General features: G+C 36.1%; 1 protein-coding gene across 6 annotated transcripts in view; it reads left to right on the top strand.

Moving 5' to 3' along the window:
- Pam (peptidylglycine alpha-amidating monooxygenase) overlaps window positions 1–12,496 on the top strand; it is a 150,043-nt gene extending 137,547 nt beyond the window's left edge. For 2 of the 6 annotated variants that reach the window (XM_090331578.1, XM_090331575.1), the window contains 4 exons: window positions 1,651–1,704; window positions 7,852–8,049; window positions 10,968–11,021; window positions 11,672–12,496. In XM_090331578.1, the coding sequence (XP_090187704.1) occupies window positions 1,651–1,704; window positions 7,852–8,049; window positions 10,968–11,021; window positions 11,672–11,850 (485 nt within the window). In that variant the 3' untranslated portion in view covers window positions 11,851–12,496. Of the gene's footprint in view, window positions 1–1,650; window positions 1,705–7,848; window positions 8,050–10,967; window positions 11,022–11,671 lie in introns of all 6 variants that reach the window. The other 4 variants (XM_090331577.1, XM_090331573.1, XM_090331579.1 and 1 more) reach the window with 2 other exon arrangements.
- Window positions 12,497–21,421: the final 8,925 nt, after the last annotated feature.

Below are 21,421 nucleotides of genomic sequence, written 5' to 3'. Positions count from 1 at the left end.
GAGTCCAGAAGCTATAAGTAGACCTCATATAGATCTTAGAGACTAATTTGATAGCTACCATATTCAGTATTGCTCTATAAACAACTTTTACTGTTGTAAAAGATGAACATGGGGAGAGTAGAGCACACGTGTGGGCCTTTAGAATGTTCCATCCTGGAATTTATTTCACATTTCTCTAGAAAGTGTAACTTTCACAATTTGCAGTTTCAAGGAGGATCCTAAGGACACAGGCAGACAAAAAAGCAAGCACACAAGGATAGATATAGATAATCCTAAGGAGTTTAAAAACACTTAAGGATAGAAAAAAAAATCAGAAATTTAGTCAGCACCTTCATTTTTCACATAGGAACTTGATTCTTGATCTTAGTAAGATTCTACTTCAAGGTCATTTATACTACCTAGTGGCTAATCCTGTACATAGATGTATATCTGAGGGACTGAAGGAGGATTTTCAAAATACATAAGACATTTCCTTTCCCACATTTGTAGAAGAAAGAGGAAGTACGATGTTGGGGGAGGGGGAGAGTTGGCTGTTGGAGTGTGTGTATGTGTGTGCGCATGCACACATGCTAATCCTGGGGTTTAAACTGAGGAGCTGGGTGCTGCCCCTGAGCTTCTTAGTTCAGGGCTACTGATCTGTCACTTCAGCCACACTACCACTTCTGTCCTTCTCTGAGTAGTTTATTGGACATAAAGAGTCCCATAAACTTTCCTGCCCCAGCTAGCTTGGACTGGCAATCCTCAGACCTCAGCCTCCTGAGTACCTAGATTACAGGTGTTAGCCACCAGCACTCAGCTGCTTGTGTTTGCTTGCATGGTTTTTGATATAACCTTGGTTGAAAAACACTCCAATATAGCATTCAACTTTAAGGGAGGGGTGGGAAACATATATCATAATCCAGAACATGATCAATCTGGATTATAGTACCAGTAGCACAGAAAGATATCCATTGGAAAGAAAACATTGTCAGTACATTAATTATCCACATCTATATATGCCAATTAAAAGACTTATAATTCAACAAGGTTGAACTAGTAATCAGTCTAAGATGTTGGGTAAATGTAAACAGAACCACAGATGATGTTTCAGAAACAAGACAATATCCTGAGGTTCAAAAGCAAAAGCTCATCATAAAATATAGCTCCTAGAAACCTTACTTCAATTTCCTAGTGATGTACATGAGGCCCTGAATACAATCTCCAGTACCAGCAAGGAAAAGAGAAAGGAGGAGAAAGAGGAGGAAAGGGAAGGAGGAGGAGGAAGAAGAGGAAGGAAGGAGGGAGGGAGAATAGGAGGGAGGAAAGGGAAGGAGAAAGAGAAGGGTAAAAAGAAGGATGGAAGGAGAAGGAAGGAGGAAGGAGAAGGAAGGAGGAGGAAGAAGAACAAGGAGGAGGAGGAGGAGGAGGAGGAGGAGGAGGAGGAGGAGGAGGAGGAGGAGGAGGAGGAGGAGGAGGAGGAGGAGATTTCCTGATTTATCATGCTCAGCTTTCCCTAGGAGATTTTACCCAAAATCCATGCATGTGACCCCTAAACTCATGGTTAATATATTTGATGCATTCGAAAACACGTTCCTAATAAAATTAATTCTAAAGTCAAGCTCTCAAATATTCTTTTGAGAATTCTGAATTTTCTCTTGTTCTATGTTACAGAAATTGAGCATCGTTCGGTTAAAAAGGCTGGCATTGAAGTCCAGGAAATCAAAGGTTGGTGAGATTCCTCTCCTGATTGTGAAACCAATGGCAATTTTTCTTGAATTCTTTTAAGACTCTTTATTGCAACTTAATCAGGCTAAAAAATATATCACTGGTAAATAATCCATGACTTCTGCTGTGTGCTGAGCCTTTAAACCTGCATGCTGCCACTGCTTTTTCTGATAAATGGAGTAGTCATAAGTACCTCAAATCACTGATTCCAAGTGATGAAATGTGACTGAAAATGTAAGAAAGTTATAACCAGTGAGCAGGAAAGGAGAAAAAAAGCAAATAGTCACTTTTAGAAGTATGTTATCTTCCAATCATTGGAGGTTTATCAGAAGAAGCCTTTTCTTAATGGGCTCTAGTAAAAAGATGAGAGAATTACCCTTGGTGAGTAAATGTTGTAGGACTGTGAAAAGCTCAGTTACTCTCTAACTTTCTGTCATAATAGCTCTTAGCTCCCTAGTTGACTGAGGGCTTCTATATGGCAGACACTACAGCAGGTGTATTGAGAGGAAAGCATGCCTGGCCTCAAGGGACTAAGCACGCATACTGACACAGACACACACAGAGGCACTGACACACAAACACAATCACGCACATATCATTTGGGGAAATGGGATTTAACATTTAGTAAGCAGCTACTGGTTTCATTTCAAATCTGTCACATTATTCCATCCTTCTTGAAGAATCAGTTTGTATTTGAACATGTTCAATACTCTGCAGGGTCACATAACATGTATAGATGAGAACTCACCACATTTCTTGTGACCTGCTTCTAATAAGTAACAAAGTTGCTAGTAGCTTTAAAAATTATTTACCAAGATAATCTGACTTCACTTTAGGATTAGCTGCTTTCCTTTCTCATGAAAGCAGGCCTGAAAATAGATGAATCGAAGCAGGAACCAAGAGTGAGTTTAAGGATTTTACATAGGCAGATAAGAAAATATTGCCAGCTCAGGACTGAAAGGTACAAGAATACTTTAACTCAATGAATATAACTGTAACCCCTCTATACATTACAATAAAGAAGAATACTATAACTCCAACAAGTAGCAAGAGTTTGACATTGTAGAGCTCCTTCTGTGGTTATACTAGCGGCATTCATATTGCAAAAGAAGGCTTTCTACCCTTATGCAAATAATTATTGATGTTACATTTGTTCTGGAATAAAATTGCCAAAATACATCATATTGTTGACATGACTGTACATAAAAATATATAGTATAAAATATATTAAAATAACACATAAACTGATACATAAATAACTGAGCTTAATTCTTACAGCAGTCATATAATACCACTTTCCCCATTTTACATATGGAGACATGAGAATAGAATTACTATTGAGGCAGTGAATGCTACAGTCACTTTTAAATCATATTAAATCCTTTGTTTTTACCCCTACTACTATAATGATACAAATTCCTCCAAGAATTGTGACTAAAAAATGATTGTCGTTTTCACTGACATCTCTAGAATTTCAAAATGGTCTCAAAATTAAGTGTTTAAGCAGAGCTCCCCAGCCATTTTCTCTTTGTCTCTCTTCTACTCTCCACCCTCCTCTCTTACACACACACACACACACACACACACACACACACACACACACACACACCTTTGATTATGCTGATTGAACTGCTTGGTTTGTTTAGAACAGCTCGGTCACACTGACCTACCCTCTAGTGGTCACTAAAGGGTGCGTAATTCCCTCCTATAGATCACTTTCTGTCTCCTTGGTGCATACCACTGAGTTTGTCAGTCAGAAAACCTCCCCATTGTATGGGAAATTCTAGCAGCTCACATACTAAATTCTACTGAAGTAAGTCCAGTTTTTTATTAGTGTGCATTTATATGCTAAGGGGTTTAATTGTGGTACTTCATACATGTGCACTGTACTCTTTGGGCGCATTCACTCTACTTTGCTCCCATCCTTCCACCCTTTCCCCTTTCAAATCAGTCTAGTTTTAATACTTAGAAATACCTCCACTCAAGTGAAATTATTCTCTTTTACTTGAGCCCATATAACTCTCCTGATAACTTATTTTGTAAGATAATATTCTTAGTTACCAAAAGGATTATAAATCATGCTTGATTACTATACTGTATCTTTCTTTTATCAGCACTGTGAGGCTTCATTCAAGCCATACTTTACAATGAGGAGAAGCACCATTCAAGTTTAACAACCGAATAGATCCACACTAATTTTAAAATCTCCACATTTGAGAGGGTTCTTTTTGTCTTTGTTTTAGTTTGTTAGGAGGCATTGGGTGTTGAACTCAGGATCTGGTGTTTGCTAAGCAGGTGTTCGATGCTTGAGCTTTGTTCCAGCTCAGGTTGCCTGTGATGGCTCTTAATCTAATAGTCACTCAGGAGGAGTTGAAGGAATAAGAAAACTAAGGATGATGAAAACACACAGGGGACTAATTCAGAATTTCAAAGACAGTCATTAAGGATAAAACAGATAACTCATCAAAAGCATAGCCTTTATACTCCATTCTCAATAAAAGATGATGGTGGTAAGTCAATCTCAAGAATACTAATAAAACAAACAAGCCAACAAGGGAAAAAAACCTCTCTGGTACAGGTAGCTTCTCAATCTATGGAGAGTAACACCATTCTGGAAAGCACTTTGCATATAAGAGAACTACAGAGAGAAGCAGAGAGACAAGAGACAAACAGAATGACAGAGAAAGTCAGAGAGAAAGAGAGGTCTTAGCACTATACACACTTTCCTTGTTTTTTACACACACACACACACACACACACACACACACACACACACACACACACAGGAATTCAGATAGCTTCTTTTTCTAAAGGATGCAGTGCTTAAAAAAATAAAAGATATCGGTGGTATTCAGAGGACACCATGTGGAAAATGAACCATACAACTTGTGGGTGGGGACAGGTGGGAAATTCTAAGAGGGGGTGACATGGTTCAAAAAAATGGGCCGGGAGTTTGGCCTAGTGGTAGAGTGCTTGCCTAGCATTCACGAAGACCCGGGTTCCATTCCTCGGTACCACATACATAGCAAAAAGCAGGAAGTGGTGCTGAGGCTCAAGTGGTAGAGCTCAAGGACAGTGCTCAGGCCCTGAGCCCAAGCCCAGAACTGACAAAAAAAATCACAACAAAAAGAAATGTACTCATTATCTAACCCACGTAACTGTAACCCATTTGTACATAACCTCTACAATACCAATAAAATGTACTTTAAAAAAATAAAGTCCTAGACATTGCCAATAATATCAAGAAGAACTTTAGATAAGGCAAATCATATCTGAAAAGAAATTCCATCTTATTATATATATATATATAAATTATCATTACACAATAAAAAGAAAATATTTTGTTGGTACAGTGAATATGTTTAAATTAAAAAAATTATACCATAAAGAAATATGGTTTGAAAGAAAAAGAAAACAAAAATATCTGAGAGTTGTGGTTCACATCTGTATTCCTACTCAAAAGGCCGAGAATGTTATTTGAGACCAATCTGCATAAAACGTTTTCAAGATCCCATCTCAACTAATAAAATGCTGTGGAATGCATCTGTCATGCTAGCTACACAGGAGGATAATAAGAGGATTGTAGTATTGACTGTTCCGGGGCGGGGGAGAGACATAATCCCATTCAAATAAATGGCAAAGGCCAAAAGAACTGTATGGGAGGATAGAGTTTAGACAAACTTTTTATATAACATCTTAATTTTTTTATTTCCAAGTATCTGGAGGGATGCTATAAGAGCTGTGATCTTATGACCTTGTAAGATTTTAAGACATTTTTGTTCTGGATGGGTATGTCTAGCATCTTATTAACATGTCATGCTCCATTGCTCTTAATATCTGTGTCCTAGTTAATCTTAGTGTGAACATCCTCACTCTTTATTTATCAAGGTTACCCTAAGTTACTGTGATTTTAATAAAAAGTATTTAGGATAAAGTATGAAGGTAGCACATTTTGATTTTTGTATGTTTGGAGGGAGGACTCTTAAAAGATAAATATTATTTTATGATAAAATTTTAAGATACTTTAAGCTAATTTTAAGATCTATACTGGCTCTTGAGAAGAACAGCAATATTACTTTTAAACTGGCCCTTAAAATATTTACCCTCTTCTTAGAAACACTACACAAGTTCTTTTAAAATTTGAACATATTTCAGCTTGTTCTCTAGGTTAAAATGTTCGAGCAGTTTTAGTAGATGACATTCAAAGTACAAGAACTAGTATGGAAATCGTGAAATTCCTACATGGTTCATAGTTTCTGCAAATTCACTAGGTTATTTCTATGTGTTTTCTGCAAATGCTAGGCTGCTAGGCTGATTCTTTTTTGTGCCTCATCAATGTCTTTCACATTTCTTTCTGTTTAATGAAGTTCACCTTTGGCTCTTCTTTGTCAAAGTAACCAACTGTAATTTAGCATAATCATTCCATTAAGTTCAGATAAACACACATAATGACAGATAAACAATGTTAAATTCAGGAAATATCTACCTTGAAATAGAAGCATACCCTCTGTCAAAAGTCAACAAAATACCAAGCTATTAATTCTTAATGTTATGCTTCTTACTCACATAATGTAATTTATTGTTTTTCTTCCTACTTCAACATGGAATAAGTTTAAATATACAGCAACTTTATGTAGATTTTCTATAGTAAGGGAAAAACGGCATATCTGTGGTCAATACAAGTGTGAATCACAGGCACTGTTCTCTTTGAAACTGAGATTTTAAAAGATTAAACTTGAACAGCTCTGGGAAACATTTCTTTTCCTTCCTTCCTCTGCAAGTTGCAAAGAATCATTTGTGCAGATGAGAAAGAGTCTAGTCTCCTCTAATCCGTAGTACAAGGAAGGAAATGAAGACTTTGAGGCCATCCTCAAAAATGATACTAATAACAGGTGCCTAATCTTAGGGTTGGTGTGAAGATTATAGGAGAGCAATGCCTGATGCAGTGTACAAGCTCAATAGATGCACTGAGATTCTGAAGGGATTAGCTCAGGGCATTAAAGCAAAAATCTTCAATTTGCCTGTTCATCTGTATCATAAATTATATTTATAGTGTGGTGTCTGTCTAATTTTGGAAACATTTCCTTAGAGAATATTCCAGCAAGCTATTAAATTAATGTATATATACTAAACATTACTTCATTTTCCTGATTGTGTTAGGCTACCTCTCTTGACAATTTTATCAAAATCCCTATGAGGTATATCCCTATGCACTCATTATCATAGAGCAGAAAGATACACCAAGACACTCATATCCCGGAAACCTTGTGATTCTTTTGACAGATAAGGTTGTAACTTTTAGTCTAAGAAAATTCTTTGTATCACAAAAGATTTTGTACAAACATACAAGTGTTTCTTGGGTCACAGATGCCTCAAGGACTAATCTCATTTAAGGCAGTGGTTATTAAGATCAATGAAATAGCTTCTTTATTTATTTTCTCCAATACTTCTTCAGATATGATAACTAAGCCAGTGTCACAAAATAGTTGCATCACCAATGAAATGATAAAAATTTAAGTACATATCTTTTGTTGAGAACGATGTAAAAGAATTCAGGTTCTTCAAAAAGATAGGGTTGCTTTTCCTCACTGAAGTCGTAGAGTTCATATGTGTAACTATGCATCTAAATTGCAAAAACTTTATTAAACATGGAAGAAATTACTAAACTGGAAGCACCACTAAATAAATACTTGCTAAGCACTGTCTTTATGACAGACACAGCTAATAGTTTGATGAAGGAGATGAAGCTAAGGTTGCTTAAGGCCAAATTTAAGTAACTTGCCCAAAGTTATACAGGTCGTGTACAGGAGAATTGAGACTCAAGCTCAAATTTTATTTTGATTTGTTTGGTCTTCACTTTGGAAAAATATGAACAAAGGATTATGATTTCTTGGAGTTATAGCTAAAAAAGGAAATGAATGGTAGAATAAAAGGAAACACTCAGGAGTAGAAAACTATTCAGAAGGAATAACTGCAATCATTATATTTGACAACCTGCAGACATTGAGACAGAAACACTACCTACATGCAGTGTTTTCACCAATTTTTTTATGAAGAGTTACTGACTTGACTGGGAAGGGGTGGTTTGGAGGGTTGTGAGATCTCTAAGTCAGTTGAATATTGTGAACTCTTCTTTCCCTGAAGAAGCCGAGGCAGTTGAATCCAAAATGGAGAACAAACCCACTTCCTCAGAATTGCAGAAGATGCAAGAGAAACAGAAACTGATCAAAGAGCCAGGCTCGGGAGTGCCTGTGGTTCTCATTACAACCCTTCTTGTTATTCCGATGGTTGTCCTGCTGGCCATTGCCATATTTATTCGGTGGAAAAAATCAAGGGCCTTTGGAGGCAAGTAAAATGAGCCCCTTGAACTTGGAACCTGCCTTTGAAAAAAATGTTTGGCCTAACTACCCTCAGGAGTTTGTTCCTAATTTTTTTTTTTTTAGTGTCTTTGGGAGTTGTTTTGTTTTGCATTGCTTTGCTGCTCTCTACCATTTTTGATGTTGTTGTCTGTGTTTCAAATATTGTCTGTAATTAGTTTCTGGTAGAAAATGTGTTTGGGCCCTCTGAAATTTAGACAGCTCATTGCACTATAACATTCACCGTTGTCTATTAGCAATTGGCTTACGCTCAATTATTATATCCAATAGAACTATGTAATTGTAGGGTCATTATAGGATTGGCTGACCAATCAGGAAGCAGATGGAGGCATATGGTGGCAGGAGCAGATCTATCCTCACAGTACTTGGGTCTGCTGTTTTGAAGTTGTGTTTATTCCCCATCATATTGCCTCTAGCTCTTAGCTGTGTGACATTGGGCAAGTTACTTAATCTTTCTACTATAGTTTCTTCATGAATAAAGTGAAGATGAAATATTTACCCTATGAGGCTGTGCAAAATTAAATGGAATAATGAACCTGAAGCATTTAGCAAAGTACTTTGCATCTACTTAGATTATGAAGTATTGGATGAGAGATTTGTTGCAAACTTCAGAATTCACAAGGAACCACTATTTCTACAAAAAAAAAACTATTTGGTGGACTTTGAATAGGCAGAATTTAGGCCATCAATCTTGTTCAACTAAACAAGGTAGAGTCCGGGAGTCAATGTTTTATAAAAATCATAATCACGTTGTAAAACCCAAGAGCTGAGTTCCTTTCAAGACATCCAAATAAATAATTAGCTCAATCCTATTTTCCACCTCTTAGTAGCAGTCCCTTGGCAGAATCCCCAGTCTCTCAGGCAGGAAAGCACAGTTGTGTCTGAGAAGGAATATGTGGACCAGCATGAGAGGCAGCATTGAATCAATAAACAGCATCTGATCCTATTTCAGGTTCAGGCGGCCATGGCTGGGATTCAGTGCCCATAGCAAAACCCTGACACAGAACAAGACTTGGAAACAGAACACAAGGAAGTCAATTTAATAAATTGTAATAGGAAATTTTTCTTAGACTTTCTTTTGCCTTTCACCTGCAGTCATAAAGTTGCAAAAAGAGAGTTAAATTCTTCCAAGAAGAGACTTCTACTGACTTGTTATAGATCTGGAGCTATCATAAGCAAGAACAAAGAGAAAGAGACAAGTGTCTTCATTTACCACTTACTGATATGTCTCTAGTACAAATAGCTGTTCTTCACACTAGAGGCTTAATAAATAGTTGTTGGGAAAATGATTGAAAGAATGAATGGTGCTCACAAAATAATGACATATGAGGGATGATAGGATACAGCATGACATATACTAGCTGTAATTGAAAGGTAATAAGTATGCTGATAAACACTAAGGAGATTAGGAGCACAGGAGGACCTGGGGGCAAGTGGCAGGAATTCTGGTACCCAGTCCAAAGTAAAAGGAGTGACTACGTAGTCATGAAGCCTTTGTCTCTCCTTGTTTACCAGACAGAAAGGATGGCATTGTAGCACAGCTTTGACTTTACAGGGATGTGTTGGGAAGGCAGAAATCCAGGCTGCATCACACAAAATGGCCATCATTCATCCACACTTTATTTTTTTTTAATGCTTAGTCAAAAACATTTCATTCCAAAAATGGATTAATATTATCTAACTCTTCTAGCATGGATTGTTGATAAATATTACTCTTTAATCATAAGGCAGGTTTTTTTAGAAATCCTTTAAGGACCTGCATTTATTTATTTTAATAATTTCAATGTCAATAGATGCTCCACCAATCCTTTACATAAGATTCTGAGGGCTTATGAAGTTAATGAGGAATGCTCCACCTACCTGTGAAATTGCCAGTCTAATATTTGGCTTCCTAACAATCCTTTCAAGATATTCTCCCCTTTTTTGTCTTCCCCTTTCCTATCAATTCTTCTGCCATTTTTCTGTCATCAACTGTCCCCATGACATTGCTTCCATTCCTGGGTGAGAGACCTGACAAGAAAGCCTTGAGCCTGGCTTATCTGGTTGGGAAATGTGTGTGGAGATACACAGCAAGGGAAATAAAATGAAATCAATTGGGATGGCTGCCTCTACATAAGAAACAAAGGATCAGTTCCCTCTCGCATTCCTGTGGGAGAGGAAACCCACAGTGAACGCTAACGTCACTTTGTGTTCTTAGAGAATACTCCGTTTTTAGACAATACTTGACTTAAGCTTTCCTCAAAGGGGAGATGCTGTACATGGATCCAAAACTTTTTTTTAATATATACATATATGTATCTATAGCTAAATTATTTTAAGTAGTTGTACAAAGGTGTTTCAACTTAACATGTGAGCTTGAAAAGATCATATACTGTTCCTGACTGAAATAGAAATAAGGCCTAACACAATTATTCCTAAATTGTAGCAACCTAAACTTTCAACTGTTTACAAATGATTGATATTTAATTCTGCCCAAATGCAAATAGCATATAAAAATGTGTGGAGTGTTTACAGTATGTGCAGCAGATAGCACATTTCTAAGTTCATCACATGAAGTGTCCTGTCTATAGCCTTAGAGATAAGATCATTGATCCCTCATTTCTCAGAGAAGAAATTTGAGGCTGAGGAAATTCATTTATCAAAACCATAGTGTGTAAGAAACATAGGCAGGAGCTAAAGCTTCATTAATATGTTGGTATCTGTAAATCCTAGACCCTTGTGTACTTATTTCTTTTCTTAGACTTCCATGTGTATAGAAACCAAGCCTCCTTAATCGTTTAAAAGTTCCTGATTTTGTGTTGAAAGCTGCATCCATAGATTTGGGGGGGGGGGGTGACTGGGACTTGTTTTGTAATGTACCATCTTTTGTTCCTCCTACCCCCGCAGATTCTGAACACAAACTGGAGGCCAGTTCAGGAAGAGTGTTGGGAAGATTTAGAGGTATGCAGTGACCTTTTAGAATCTTTCCATTTGGTTTAAAGACAATGGGCTCTTTGTTTTCCCCCTGGGTAAGCAAGGAGAGATTTCATGATTTGGCTCTTGGTTTGATAGACAGTAGAACATCACCTATTATAAATGCAGCATGCCAATCATAACCTAAAGGCTCCGGCAGCAGATTTCCAAGTAATCTCCTTTAAAAAAAATAAAACAAAGCCCATCTTGCCAGTCTGCACTATCAACTCTGCTTTTGCTGTCTTCTTTCCAGTTTTACCTGTCTTTGGTAAGTTTTCTGTCACTCTTGTTGGCATGTCAATGAATGTCATACTGAATATGGCCTCTTCAGGAAGTCATTGAGATGACAGACTCTAATTCCAGAAAACCAGGGACAAGCTCAAGGTGAAAAGTGAATGCAAAACATTCTTGTAAAAATCCATGGTTCTGGAAATCCTTTATTTCTTATTTTCATAAGTCTGTGCAGTAATATCTATCTGGTTCTGTAGTAAAAGCCTATCTGAAATGTAGCTCCTTTCAAACAATCTTATCCCCAAATTTGGACTGGATTAACCATTCAAAACTGTCAAGGAAACAAACAAAAATGCCCATGTGCAAAAACTTGGTTTCAATTCGACATTACTGTTTGCTTTCTTCAGGAAAGGGAGCTGGAGGACTAAACCTTGGAAATTTCTTCGCGAGCCGTAAAGGCTATAGTCGCAAAGGATTCGACCGCCTTAGCACGGAAGGCAGTGACCAAGAAAAAGATGAGGAGGATGGAAGTGAATCAGAAGAAGAATATTCAGCACCTCTGCCAGCACCAGCACCTTCCTCCTAAAAACCAGGCTTCGATTTGGCTCGAATGAGATTTGCTACGAATGCCAGATTTCTTTCCCTGTAGCACGTTTAAAGTTCTGTGCATTTTTTTTATTGTCAACTGTACCAGTCCATGTAGGACTGTACACAATTTATTTACTCCACTTTGGTTAAGTTGGCTTCTGTTTCTAGTTGAGGAGTTTCCTGAGAGTTCACAACAGTGCCATTGTCTTTCTATGAACCTAGATTAGAAAAACAGTTCTCTTCCTCCATCCTAGTTATTAATGTAATGATGGAAGGTTTGCTCATTTACATTTTCGAGACTTTTTTTGTGGATGTAAATAACCCCATTCTCTGCTTGAACACAGTATTTTTCCCAATAGCACTCCATTACCAGTGTCTTTCTTTGGTGCCTTTCCTGTTCAGCATTCTCAGTAAAGAGAAACTCTGTGCTACATGAGGACAAAGCTGCTAAATCTCCTATTTTTTTAAATTCACTGACATTATATTGCAATGAGAGAAAGGAAAAAAAGTCTCTATTTAAATTCTTTTAATTTTACTCTTCAGTTGGTGTGTTTCTGGGATGTCTTATTTTTAGATAGTTACGCTGTTAGAACACTATTTTCAATATCTGAATGTAATTTGTGTAATAAAGTGTTTTCAGAGCATTAGCTGTCAGTGTGTATTTTGTGATGTTGACATATTTGCAGAATTTTTATGCTTCTCTAATCGTATAAACCATAGATATTTAAGACTTGCTCCATATTTTCAGCTGGGACATATTTGCTGTATAAAATTTAGAAGGCATTTTGTTCCACAGGCAATATAAATTTAAGGTAATTCTAAAAGCATGTGTTTCTAAAACTACATTCTCTATGAAAATTCATGGTTTTGTTGCCTATAGTGTATTAGGCAGTAAATTTTAATAAAGGGGGGGGTACAAGGAAATTCATCAATTACTAGTAATAATCCTTTTAAAGAATAATCTCATACAAATTCCCATCTATCCTTATTTCTTACTGTGACTGTAGATTATTTTTGGAATATCATTTTCATAATCCATCCATATAATTTAACACAAATTTGAATAATATTCAATTCTACAGTTTTTGGCATGTAGAGCCTTTTCTTCAATAGTCTACTTCCTTTGCAAGCATCTCAATAATCAAAAAATGGAGATTTCATTAACTACTTATGAAAACACTGCAAGGCACATTACTAGAAAATATTTTTGAATGTCTTCTAGTTATGTCATTTAAAAATAAATTCAGGGCCAGGAGCGTGGCCTAGTTGTAGAATGCTTGCCTTCATGCACAAAGCCCTGGGTTCAATTTCCCAGAACCACATACAAAGGAAAAGCCAGAAGTGGCACTGTGGCTCAAGTGGCGCTAGCCATGAGCAAAAAGTGCCCAGGCCTTGAGTCCAAGTCCCAGGACTGGCATAAATAAATGAATAAATAAATATTCAATGTAATCTAGATTACTCCTGCATAATTAATGCCACGGAGAATTTGAATGGGAGATTTTTGTTACTTTTAATATATTGATTTCATAGTCCCATTAAAGTTTAATGTGTCCTCCCTAATTAAAGCCTTCACTTATTTCAATGTTCTTCATTCTCAATGGTGAAAAACATTTTACCTCCCCCAAACCATTCCATTAAGCCTCTTTCACCAAATCAGGACTTAGAGCTATAATAACACTATTGTGAAATAGGAGTACATATTCACTTTACTTACTATTTTTTTAATCAACATCAGAATTGTTCTAGTACCCTGGCCAGGTACTGTCTAGGTTGGCTTAGGTAGGCTTTGATGCTTCTCAGAAGTTTTCAAGCTGAAATAATTAGCTGACTTTTAACAAAATTATCTTTTCTTTTCTTTTCTTTATTTTTGGTGGGTCATGGGGCTTGAACTTGAACTGGGCAATGTCCCCGAGCTCTTCAGCTAAAGGCTACCACCCAACCGTTAAGCGAAGCCCCACTTCCCATTTTCTAGAGGTTAACTGGAGATAAGAGTCTCAGGTCCTTTTGTGCCTGGGCTGGCTTTGAAACTTGATCCTCAAATCTCAGCCTCCTGAGTAGCTAGGATTACAGGTGTGTGCCACCCCGCCTAGCTAAAATTATCTTTGTGTCAGCAATATTTAAACATGAGTTCTATTGCTACAGTTTATAAAGATGCGTACACCTAATCTTGTTCTTGAAAAGTTCTGCCATAAATTCATTTGTGAAATATAAAAGACCAAAATTATAAAATGTAAGGAGACAAGTAAAATGGGAGAACTTTTTTCCCTAAAAATGGAAAAAAATCAAGAGTATTAACTCCTCATCAGGCTGCTCATGGAGAATACTCTTGACTCCAGATATTCTAGATGTTCTCAGTAAACAAAACTGGGTTATTTTATTCAAGAAACTATTAAACATTTCTTAATCCTAATATTAAGGTCAGAAAAAGTTAATGCCCAGTTGCCTTCTGAAAGATAGCACCAAGTATTATATGTAATTGAGGTCTTGAAAAATGGACACGAAGTGGACAAGTAATATTTTGATGATTGCTTCCTGTGTATGACTTTTAGAATAAGCACATTTTAAGAAAGGCAATATGAAAAGGAAAATTTGGAAAAAGGGGATGTGTTCTTGGACTTAAAACTCTTTTACTCTACCTGGTTCTGTGGCTTGTGCCTGAAATACTAACTACTCGGGAGGATCGGGGTTCAAATCCAGCCTGGGCACAAAAGGATCTGAGACTCTTATCTCCAATTAACTTCTAGAAAATGGGAAGTGGGGCTTGGCTCAAGGTTAGGTGGTAGTCTTGAGCTGGAGAGCTCAGGGACAGTACCCCAGGCAAGTTCAAGCTCATGATCCACAAAAAAATAAAATAAAATAAAATTCTTTTACTCTTCTGTCTAGTGCATCATCACTGACTGACCTACCTTCAGTGACTTCAGGCTTTCTACTGAACTTCACAAAAGAACCACTGAGATATTGTTTTTCTTTTCTTTTTTTTGGGGGGGGGCAGGCAGGCAGTACTTAGAACTCTAGTCTTAAAAGTATAACCAAAGCAAAAAATGAGGCTAATGTGGCTCAACTGGTGGGGTGCTTGCCCAGCAAGTGCAAGGATTTGAGCTGAAATCACAGTAGTGTAAAGACAGTATCAAACATGAATAGATACTTTATCAAGACAGTGTAGTAGACTTAGGTTAGTTACATAAATAACATGTACATGAATTACATGTAAGAGCAAAATAAATCTATTTAGTATGACTTTCCAGCATGGACATGGGCCACATTCATTCTAGAGAACATTTAGATAGTGGTAAATTTGACTCTCCTAAGCGCTTTTACAATTTTGAAACACTTAACACACAAGTATGCCAATCAATCATACATACAAAGTTCAGGTATGAAACGGGGGCATGTATTTTCTATGCTCTAAAGTAGTGCACACTGTTCAATTATAGAAAAGGGTTTGAACAATGACAATCTGACAGTAAACTGCTCAGATTTAGACATACTAAAACATGAATTATAAGCAGGAATTTGGCTTTTTTTAAGACTTTAATTTTCATTTTTATATATTTTTATTGCCGGGATAATGTATAGAGGGATTACAGTTACGTTTGTCAGGTAGTAGGTGCATTACTTCTCACACATTGATACCCCTTCTCATGTTTTTGTCCTCTTTTCTCTCCCCCAACCCCTTCCCAATCATCTTGTTTTCCCCCTTCCGTTTCCTATTTCAAATAAACAAATAAACATATATACAATATACCAGGTAACAAAGTCAGATACAGTAACAACATAAGATTAATCATAACAGCAAAAGGAGGAAAAAATAATTTAATATATTAAGAACAAGAATCACACAAGATAAAGCTCTTGTTTCTATATCCTGGAGATCCTTTCTTTGAGTCTCATCCTGTATGACCTTAAGTGCATAGCTTTTGAGCTATTCTAATCCTCTGCTAGGAGAGTCCTAGATGTGTACTAATTATGACAAATGGGTGTGACTTACTTTACTTAATATGATTTTTTCCTAGTCTTTCCATAGGAATTTTTTATAGTTTGATTATTAAACTGTCCATTTCTGAAGAGAAATGTATTTTATCATACTATCAAATAAATTGGTCATTGACCAATGCTCTATTTTCTCCATTCTATTCCATTTAATTTTCTGTACTCTGAAATTTTTTTTACAAAATATCTGCCAAATTAAAACATAAGTTAGGTTATTTTCAGTCCTAGTTCTCTCCCAGTACATCTTTGCCTAATATTTTTATTTTCTCACCAGATTTCACATAATACACAATTCTGGTTCGGAACTATTTAGCAAGTAATTTGTTTTCTATAACCAGAAGCAATCATCACATTTAAATGTGAGTAGAAAACCATGAAAGGGAAGGTTTTTACAAGTCATTTGTACTTCTACATAAGAAAATAGTTCTGTCCTGTGGTATGGGTCAAGCTTAGAATATACTGTTTGGCAAAAACACCAAATTAAGATCAGAAAGATTCTAGTTCTAGGCTTCCCTATATTCAGTTGTGTTTTTCGGGCTTCTTTAGGAATAAGTCATACTCAAACGGATTTAGAAAACAATCCTTATTAAGGATTAATGGTACAAATAATAAGGAAAATAAAATTTTAATTTCTTGCTTTAAGTATCACAATTGAGTCTTTGAAACCCTAGGCATGACAACAGGCTGGTGACTTTGCTTAGGATGCTGATATCAATAGGATCAAAGTTCAAGAAAATACTTGACTGAAGAGTTGAATAAAGATTCCTTCTCCAAAATAACCAGCAAAATGTCAGACTGGAGGTGTGGTTCAAGTGGTAGAGCACCAAGTTAGCAAGCAAGAGGTCCTACATTCAAACTGTAGACCTAAGCAAAAAAAAGAAAAAGAGAGGAAAAAGAAAATGAAGAAAAGAATATCTCTGTCCAGAGACTCAGCTGATTCAGGATTCTGCTTTCTGCCATCCTTGACTTTGGTTGTTCTATGAATTCAGAATTTACTCTCATCCAGATACCCCATACATTAGTGTGGAGGCTGACTGTCAGCTTTTCTTTCTAAAGAGTTCTAATACATTAACTAGCTTGTCTGATTTTGTTTGTGCACTGACCTCACAATGAGTCAATGTGGCCTATGAAATTGGCATGCTGGGCTAGACAAGCTTCCACAGACCCAAGATGACACCTTGCTCCAGGGAACCTTGCTGATGATTTAGAAAGCAATGGTTTGGGGGCTAAGAGCATGGCCTAATAGCAGACTATCTAGCATGCATGAAGCCCGGGGGTTGGATTCCTCGCTACCACATACACAGAAAAAGCCAGAAGTGGTGCTGTGTGCTCAAGTGCTAGCCTGGAGCAAAATATGTCCACGGACAGTGTCCAGGCTCTGAGTTCAAGCCGTGGGACTGGCAAAAAAAAAAAAAAGAAAAAGAAAAGAAAGCAATGATTTCAAGGAAATTGATACATAGGAATGGGAAGGGGGAAATAAGGGAAGAAGAAGGAAGGGGTGCCATTTTCCATGAAGCAATATCCTCCTCACCTGACTTATGGAATTGTATCGCCTGTGTACAACTCCTTAATAATAACAATAACAACAACAACATACAAACAGAACTTGAAATTGAATAAGGGTAGAGTTCTGGGAAAGAAAACAAATACATTCACCACCATTATATTTAAATTTTTAACATTTGGCCATATTATGTTTCAGACAAAGGGATTCATTGTAATAGCTGTTTGCAAAGCTATTAAATTAAAAAAAAGTCATTGAGTGACTAAGTCACAATACTGAATACAGCATTGGCTTGCCAGTAAAACAATGAACAAAAGTACATAAAGAACCATAATATGGTCTACCAAAATATGGTTGAAGAAAATAATGGCTCCAAGTCAATAAAATAATTTCCTTAGTTGTAAATGATAAACCAATAACATCTAGTATTCTCAATTATATTCATTCTTAGCTCTCAAGAGAATTACATTCTATTTTCCTATTTTCACTTACTTCTTTCACCATAAAAAATGCAAAACGGCCAAAAGAATTGAGGATTGTTACAATGTTACCCATGTTCTCTTTACTTTGCTTCCCCAGTGGTTAACATTTCATCATAAAATACCTCCTTAAAGCAATTTGCCTTTATTAACAATAGAACTGAAAAAATGGAGAAGTTTCAGACATGTACAACCACACAACCATTATTACTTCCAGGATCAACACTGATGCCTCATTATCAATCAATGCATCCCCCGCATTTCAGTTCCTCCTGGCTTCAGAATACCCTTTGAAGCTTTCCATTTTTGATCCAGGATCCAATTAAGATTCACAGGATGGGTTTATTTATCACGTGTCTTCTCAACTTTGACCAAAGCTTCACAGTTTTGAAGAATTCAAGCCAATGTCTTATGCAATGAACCACAGCCTAAATATCCTTAAAGGTTTGTCCATAACTGGATTCATGGTTGCCATGTTATCTGCTTTCTAGTTTCTTTTTTGGAGGGAAGGAGGTTAAGGTTTTTTTCTCATATATTTTTCATTGTAATTAATAGAAGGGTTACATTATATTCACCAGATAGAAGGTGTATTACTTCACATATATTGATACCCTTTCTCATGTCTTGGTCCCTATTTCCCTCCCCCCACCAGGAGGTTAAGTTTTTTTACTGTTATTGTAAGGATGATTTACAAAGTGGTTATAGTTACATTAGTCAGGTAGAGTGTATTTCTTTTTGAACAGTGTCACGCCTTTGCTCACTTTCTCCCACTTTTTCCCTCCTGACAACCCTTCCCACAAGTTGTATAGAAAACAAAAATAGCAACAAAAGAACTTATTTACATTTCTTGGAGTTCATATTAATAAATATCATTTTATATGATCCTATGCACATAGCTTTTGAGCCTTTGTGATCCTCTCCTTAGAAGATACTCCTTTGGTCTTACTGTATTGATTACTATCGCTCTGTAATAGAGTCTGAAGTTTAGTGTTGCTATTCCTCCAACGCTGTACTTTCTACTAAGGATTGTTTTTGCTATACAGGATCTTTTATTATTCCATATGAGTTTTTTATTTCCTTAAAGAATGACATTGATATATTAATGGGTATTGCATTGAATTTGTAGATAGCCCTTGGCAGGATTTCCACTTTTATGATGTTAATCCTTCCAATCAAGGACCATGGGAGGCTTTTCCCTTCCCTTAATTCAGCTTTAATTTCTTTCTGGTTTTTGAAGTTTTCATTATAGAAATCCTTTACTTCTTCAGTTAATTCCTAAGTTGCTTTTTTTTTAGGTTATTGCATAAGGAGTTGCTTTCCTGATTTCTACTTCACTCTTCTCATTGTTGGCATACAGGAAAGCCATTCATTTTGAGGATTAATTTCATACCCTGCTACTTTGCCAAAGTTTCATATCAGTGAAATCTATAGGATTCTTTAAATACATAATCATATCATCTGCGAAGAGGGAAAGTTTTACTTCCTCTTTACCTATTTGTATTTCCTTTATGTTTGCTTCTTTCCTTATTGCTTTAGCTATAAATGCTAATACTATATTGAAGAGGAATGGAGAGAGCAGACATCCTTGTCTCGTTCCTGATTTCAGAGAAAATGGTTTTAACTTCTCAATATTAAGTATAATATCATATATAGCCTCTATTTTGCTGAGGAATGTTCCATGGATTCCTAGTTTGTCCAGAGCTTTTATCATAAAGGGGTGTTGGATCTTATAAAATGCTTTTTCTGCATCTATTGAGATGACAAGGTGGTTCTTGTCCTTGCTCCTCTTGATATGATGAATTATATCAATTGACTGTGTATATTGAACCAGATTTACATCCCTGTGATGAATGTTTAATCATAGTGTATAATTTTTCTGATGAGTTGTTCAAGTCAATTTTCTAGTATTTTGTTGAGAAGTTTTGCATCAATGCTCATTGAAGAAATGGGTCTATAGTTTTCTTTCTTTGATGTAGTTTTTTGATATAGTTTTCTTTCTTTGACATACCTTTCTTTCTTTCTTTCTTTCTTTCTTTCTTTCTTTCTTTCTTTCTTTCTTTCTCTATCTGGTTTGGGGATGAAGGTTATGTTGGCTTCAGAGAAGATCTTGAGTATTTTGGCTTTCAATCTCATTGAAGAGTTTGAGGAGTATTGGTGTGAGTTCTGCTATGAAGGCCTTAGAGAATTCAGCTGTGAATCCATCAGGTCCTAAGCTTTTTTTTGGATGGAAGGTCTCTTTCCCTGTTCTTGGATAGGGAAAACTATATTTAAATATTTAAGTCTCAGTAAGTTTACTTACCAAGAATATGCCCCTTTCCACTCTGTATTTACAAAGAGGAAACACCTGAAGACCACACAGCGGTCTGGATTCCAATGAACTTTTCACGAGCTGTTTTTGTACTCCTGAATCATCCCTTTTTCAATCCTTTATTATAATAATGTTCTTCGGTAATTATTTTCTAATTCTATAGCTTCATCTCATTACTTTTATTATCTCATTTTAATCTTGATCACCTACCATTCTTCTGAAAGTGACTGATAGTCTTAATGCCCTAACCTAAAATAGATTAAAATCATTTGCTCAGGAGCACACAGACATATTCCTTCATCTGATTTATAATCAATAAGATATATTCTCCAAATTAAAACTGATGATGTGATTAAGATTGCTCAACTCCTCACATCTTTTTTTGTCAGAAAGCACTAATTCAAATTGGGTTTCCATCTCTTTGCCTTTTTTTGTATTTTTAAAGTGAACAAACAAAAACGAAGTCCCAAAGCAAGGCTAAAGACCACAAAAAAATCCATTCATCTGTAAAGGTCTGTTAAACTTACTAACCTCAGGTAGCTCTTAATCTAGAAAAGAAACAGAGCAAAAATTTATTTACATTCAGTGATGAAAGTACGTGACATAAGTTGGAAGGCAAGACTACAGAAGGTATTTACCTTAATGTTCAAGATGTTTGACAGATAAATTTGGAGATAGTTGGTAATACCAGAGATTATCTTTGCATACTTCTGTATTCAGTATTTGACTTTTCAAATCACTCTAGAAGCTATCTAAGTATCAAGTATTGCATCATTTTTAACTTACACATTGATACTCTTATAAGAACATCATTCCAGAGTAACAAAAATAAAAAAAAGACCAACAAAGATTCTGAGAGACAGTTTGCCTTGAAAGAAATGCTATGATATACTGCATTGATGCCAAGCACTGGGCTAAAAGGGTCTGAATTCCATATTAAGTATACAAAATGTTAAGTATTAATATTAAAAGAATAATAAAATAAAATTATTCCTATTCATATACATAAAGATTTAAATACTATAACATTATTTTCTTGAAAAGGACTAGTAATTATTCTCATTATTTAGATAGGCTAAGTGGCTATTTGAATTATTAATAATAAAATGTACATATTGATTGACAATGAATTGACCATCACAGCTGGAAGCAGTGAAAGAGTGAACAAGGAAAAGAGAGATCTGAGAGACCTTCATGCATGTGAATTTATAAATATATAGACTTCTTCAGCATAGTTATTACTAATGTAGGGAATGGCTGACATCTGGTGGTAGAATTTGGTAAAAAA

Source organism: Megascapheus bottae, chromosome 4 (genome assembly GCF_031878675.1).
Source record: "Megascapheus bottae isolate mThoBot1 chromosome 4, mThoBot2.hap1, whole genome shotgun sequence".
Classification (NCBI taxonomy): Eukaryota; Metazoa; Chordata; class Mammalia; order Rodentia; family Geomyidae; genus Megascapheus; species Megascapheus bottae.
Note: the sequence above shows the minus strand (reverse complement) of the source record. Positions and strands in the feature narration are given on the sequence as shown.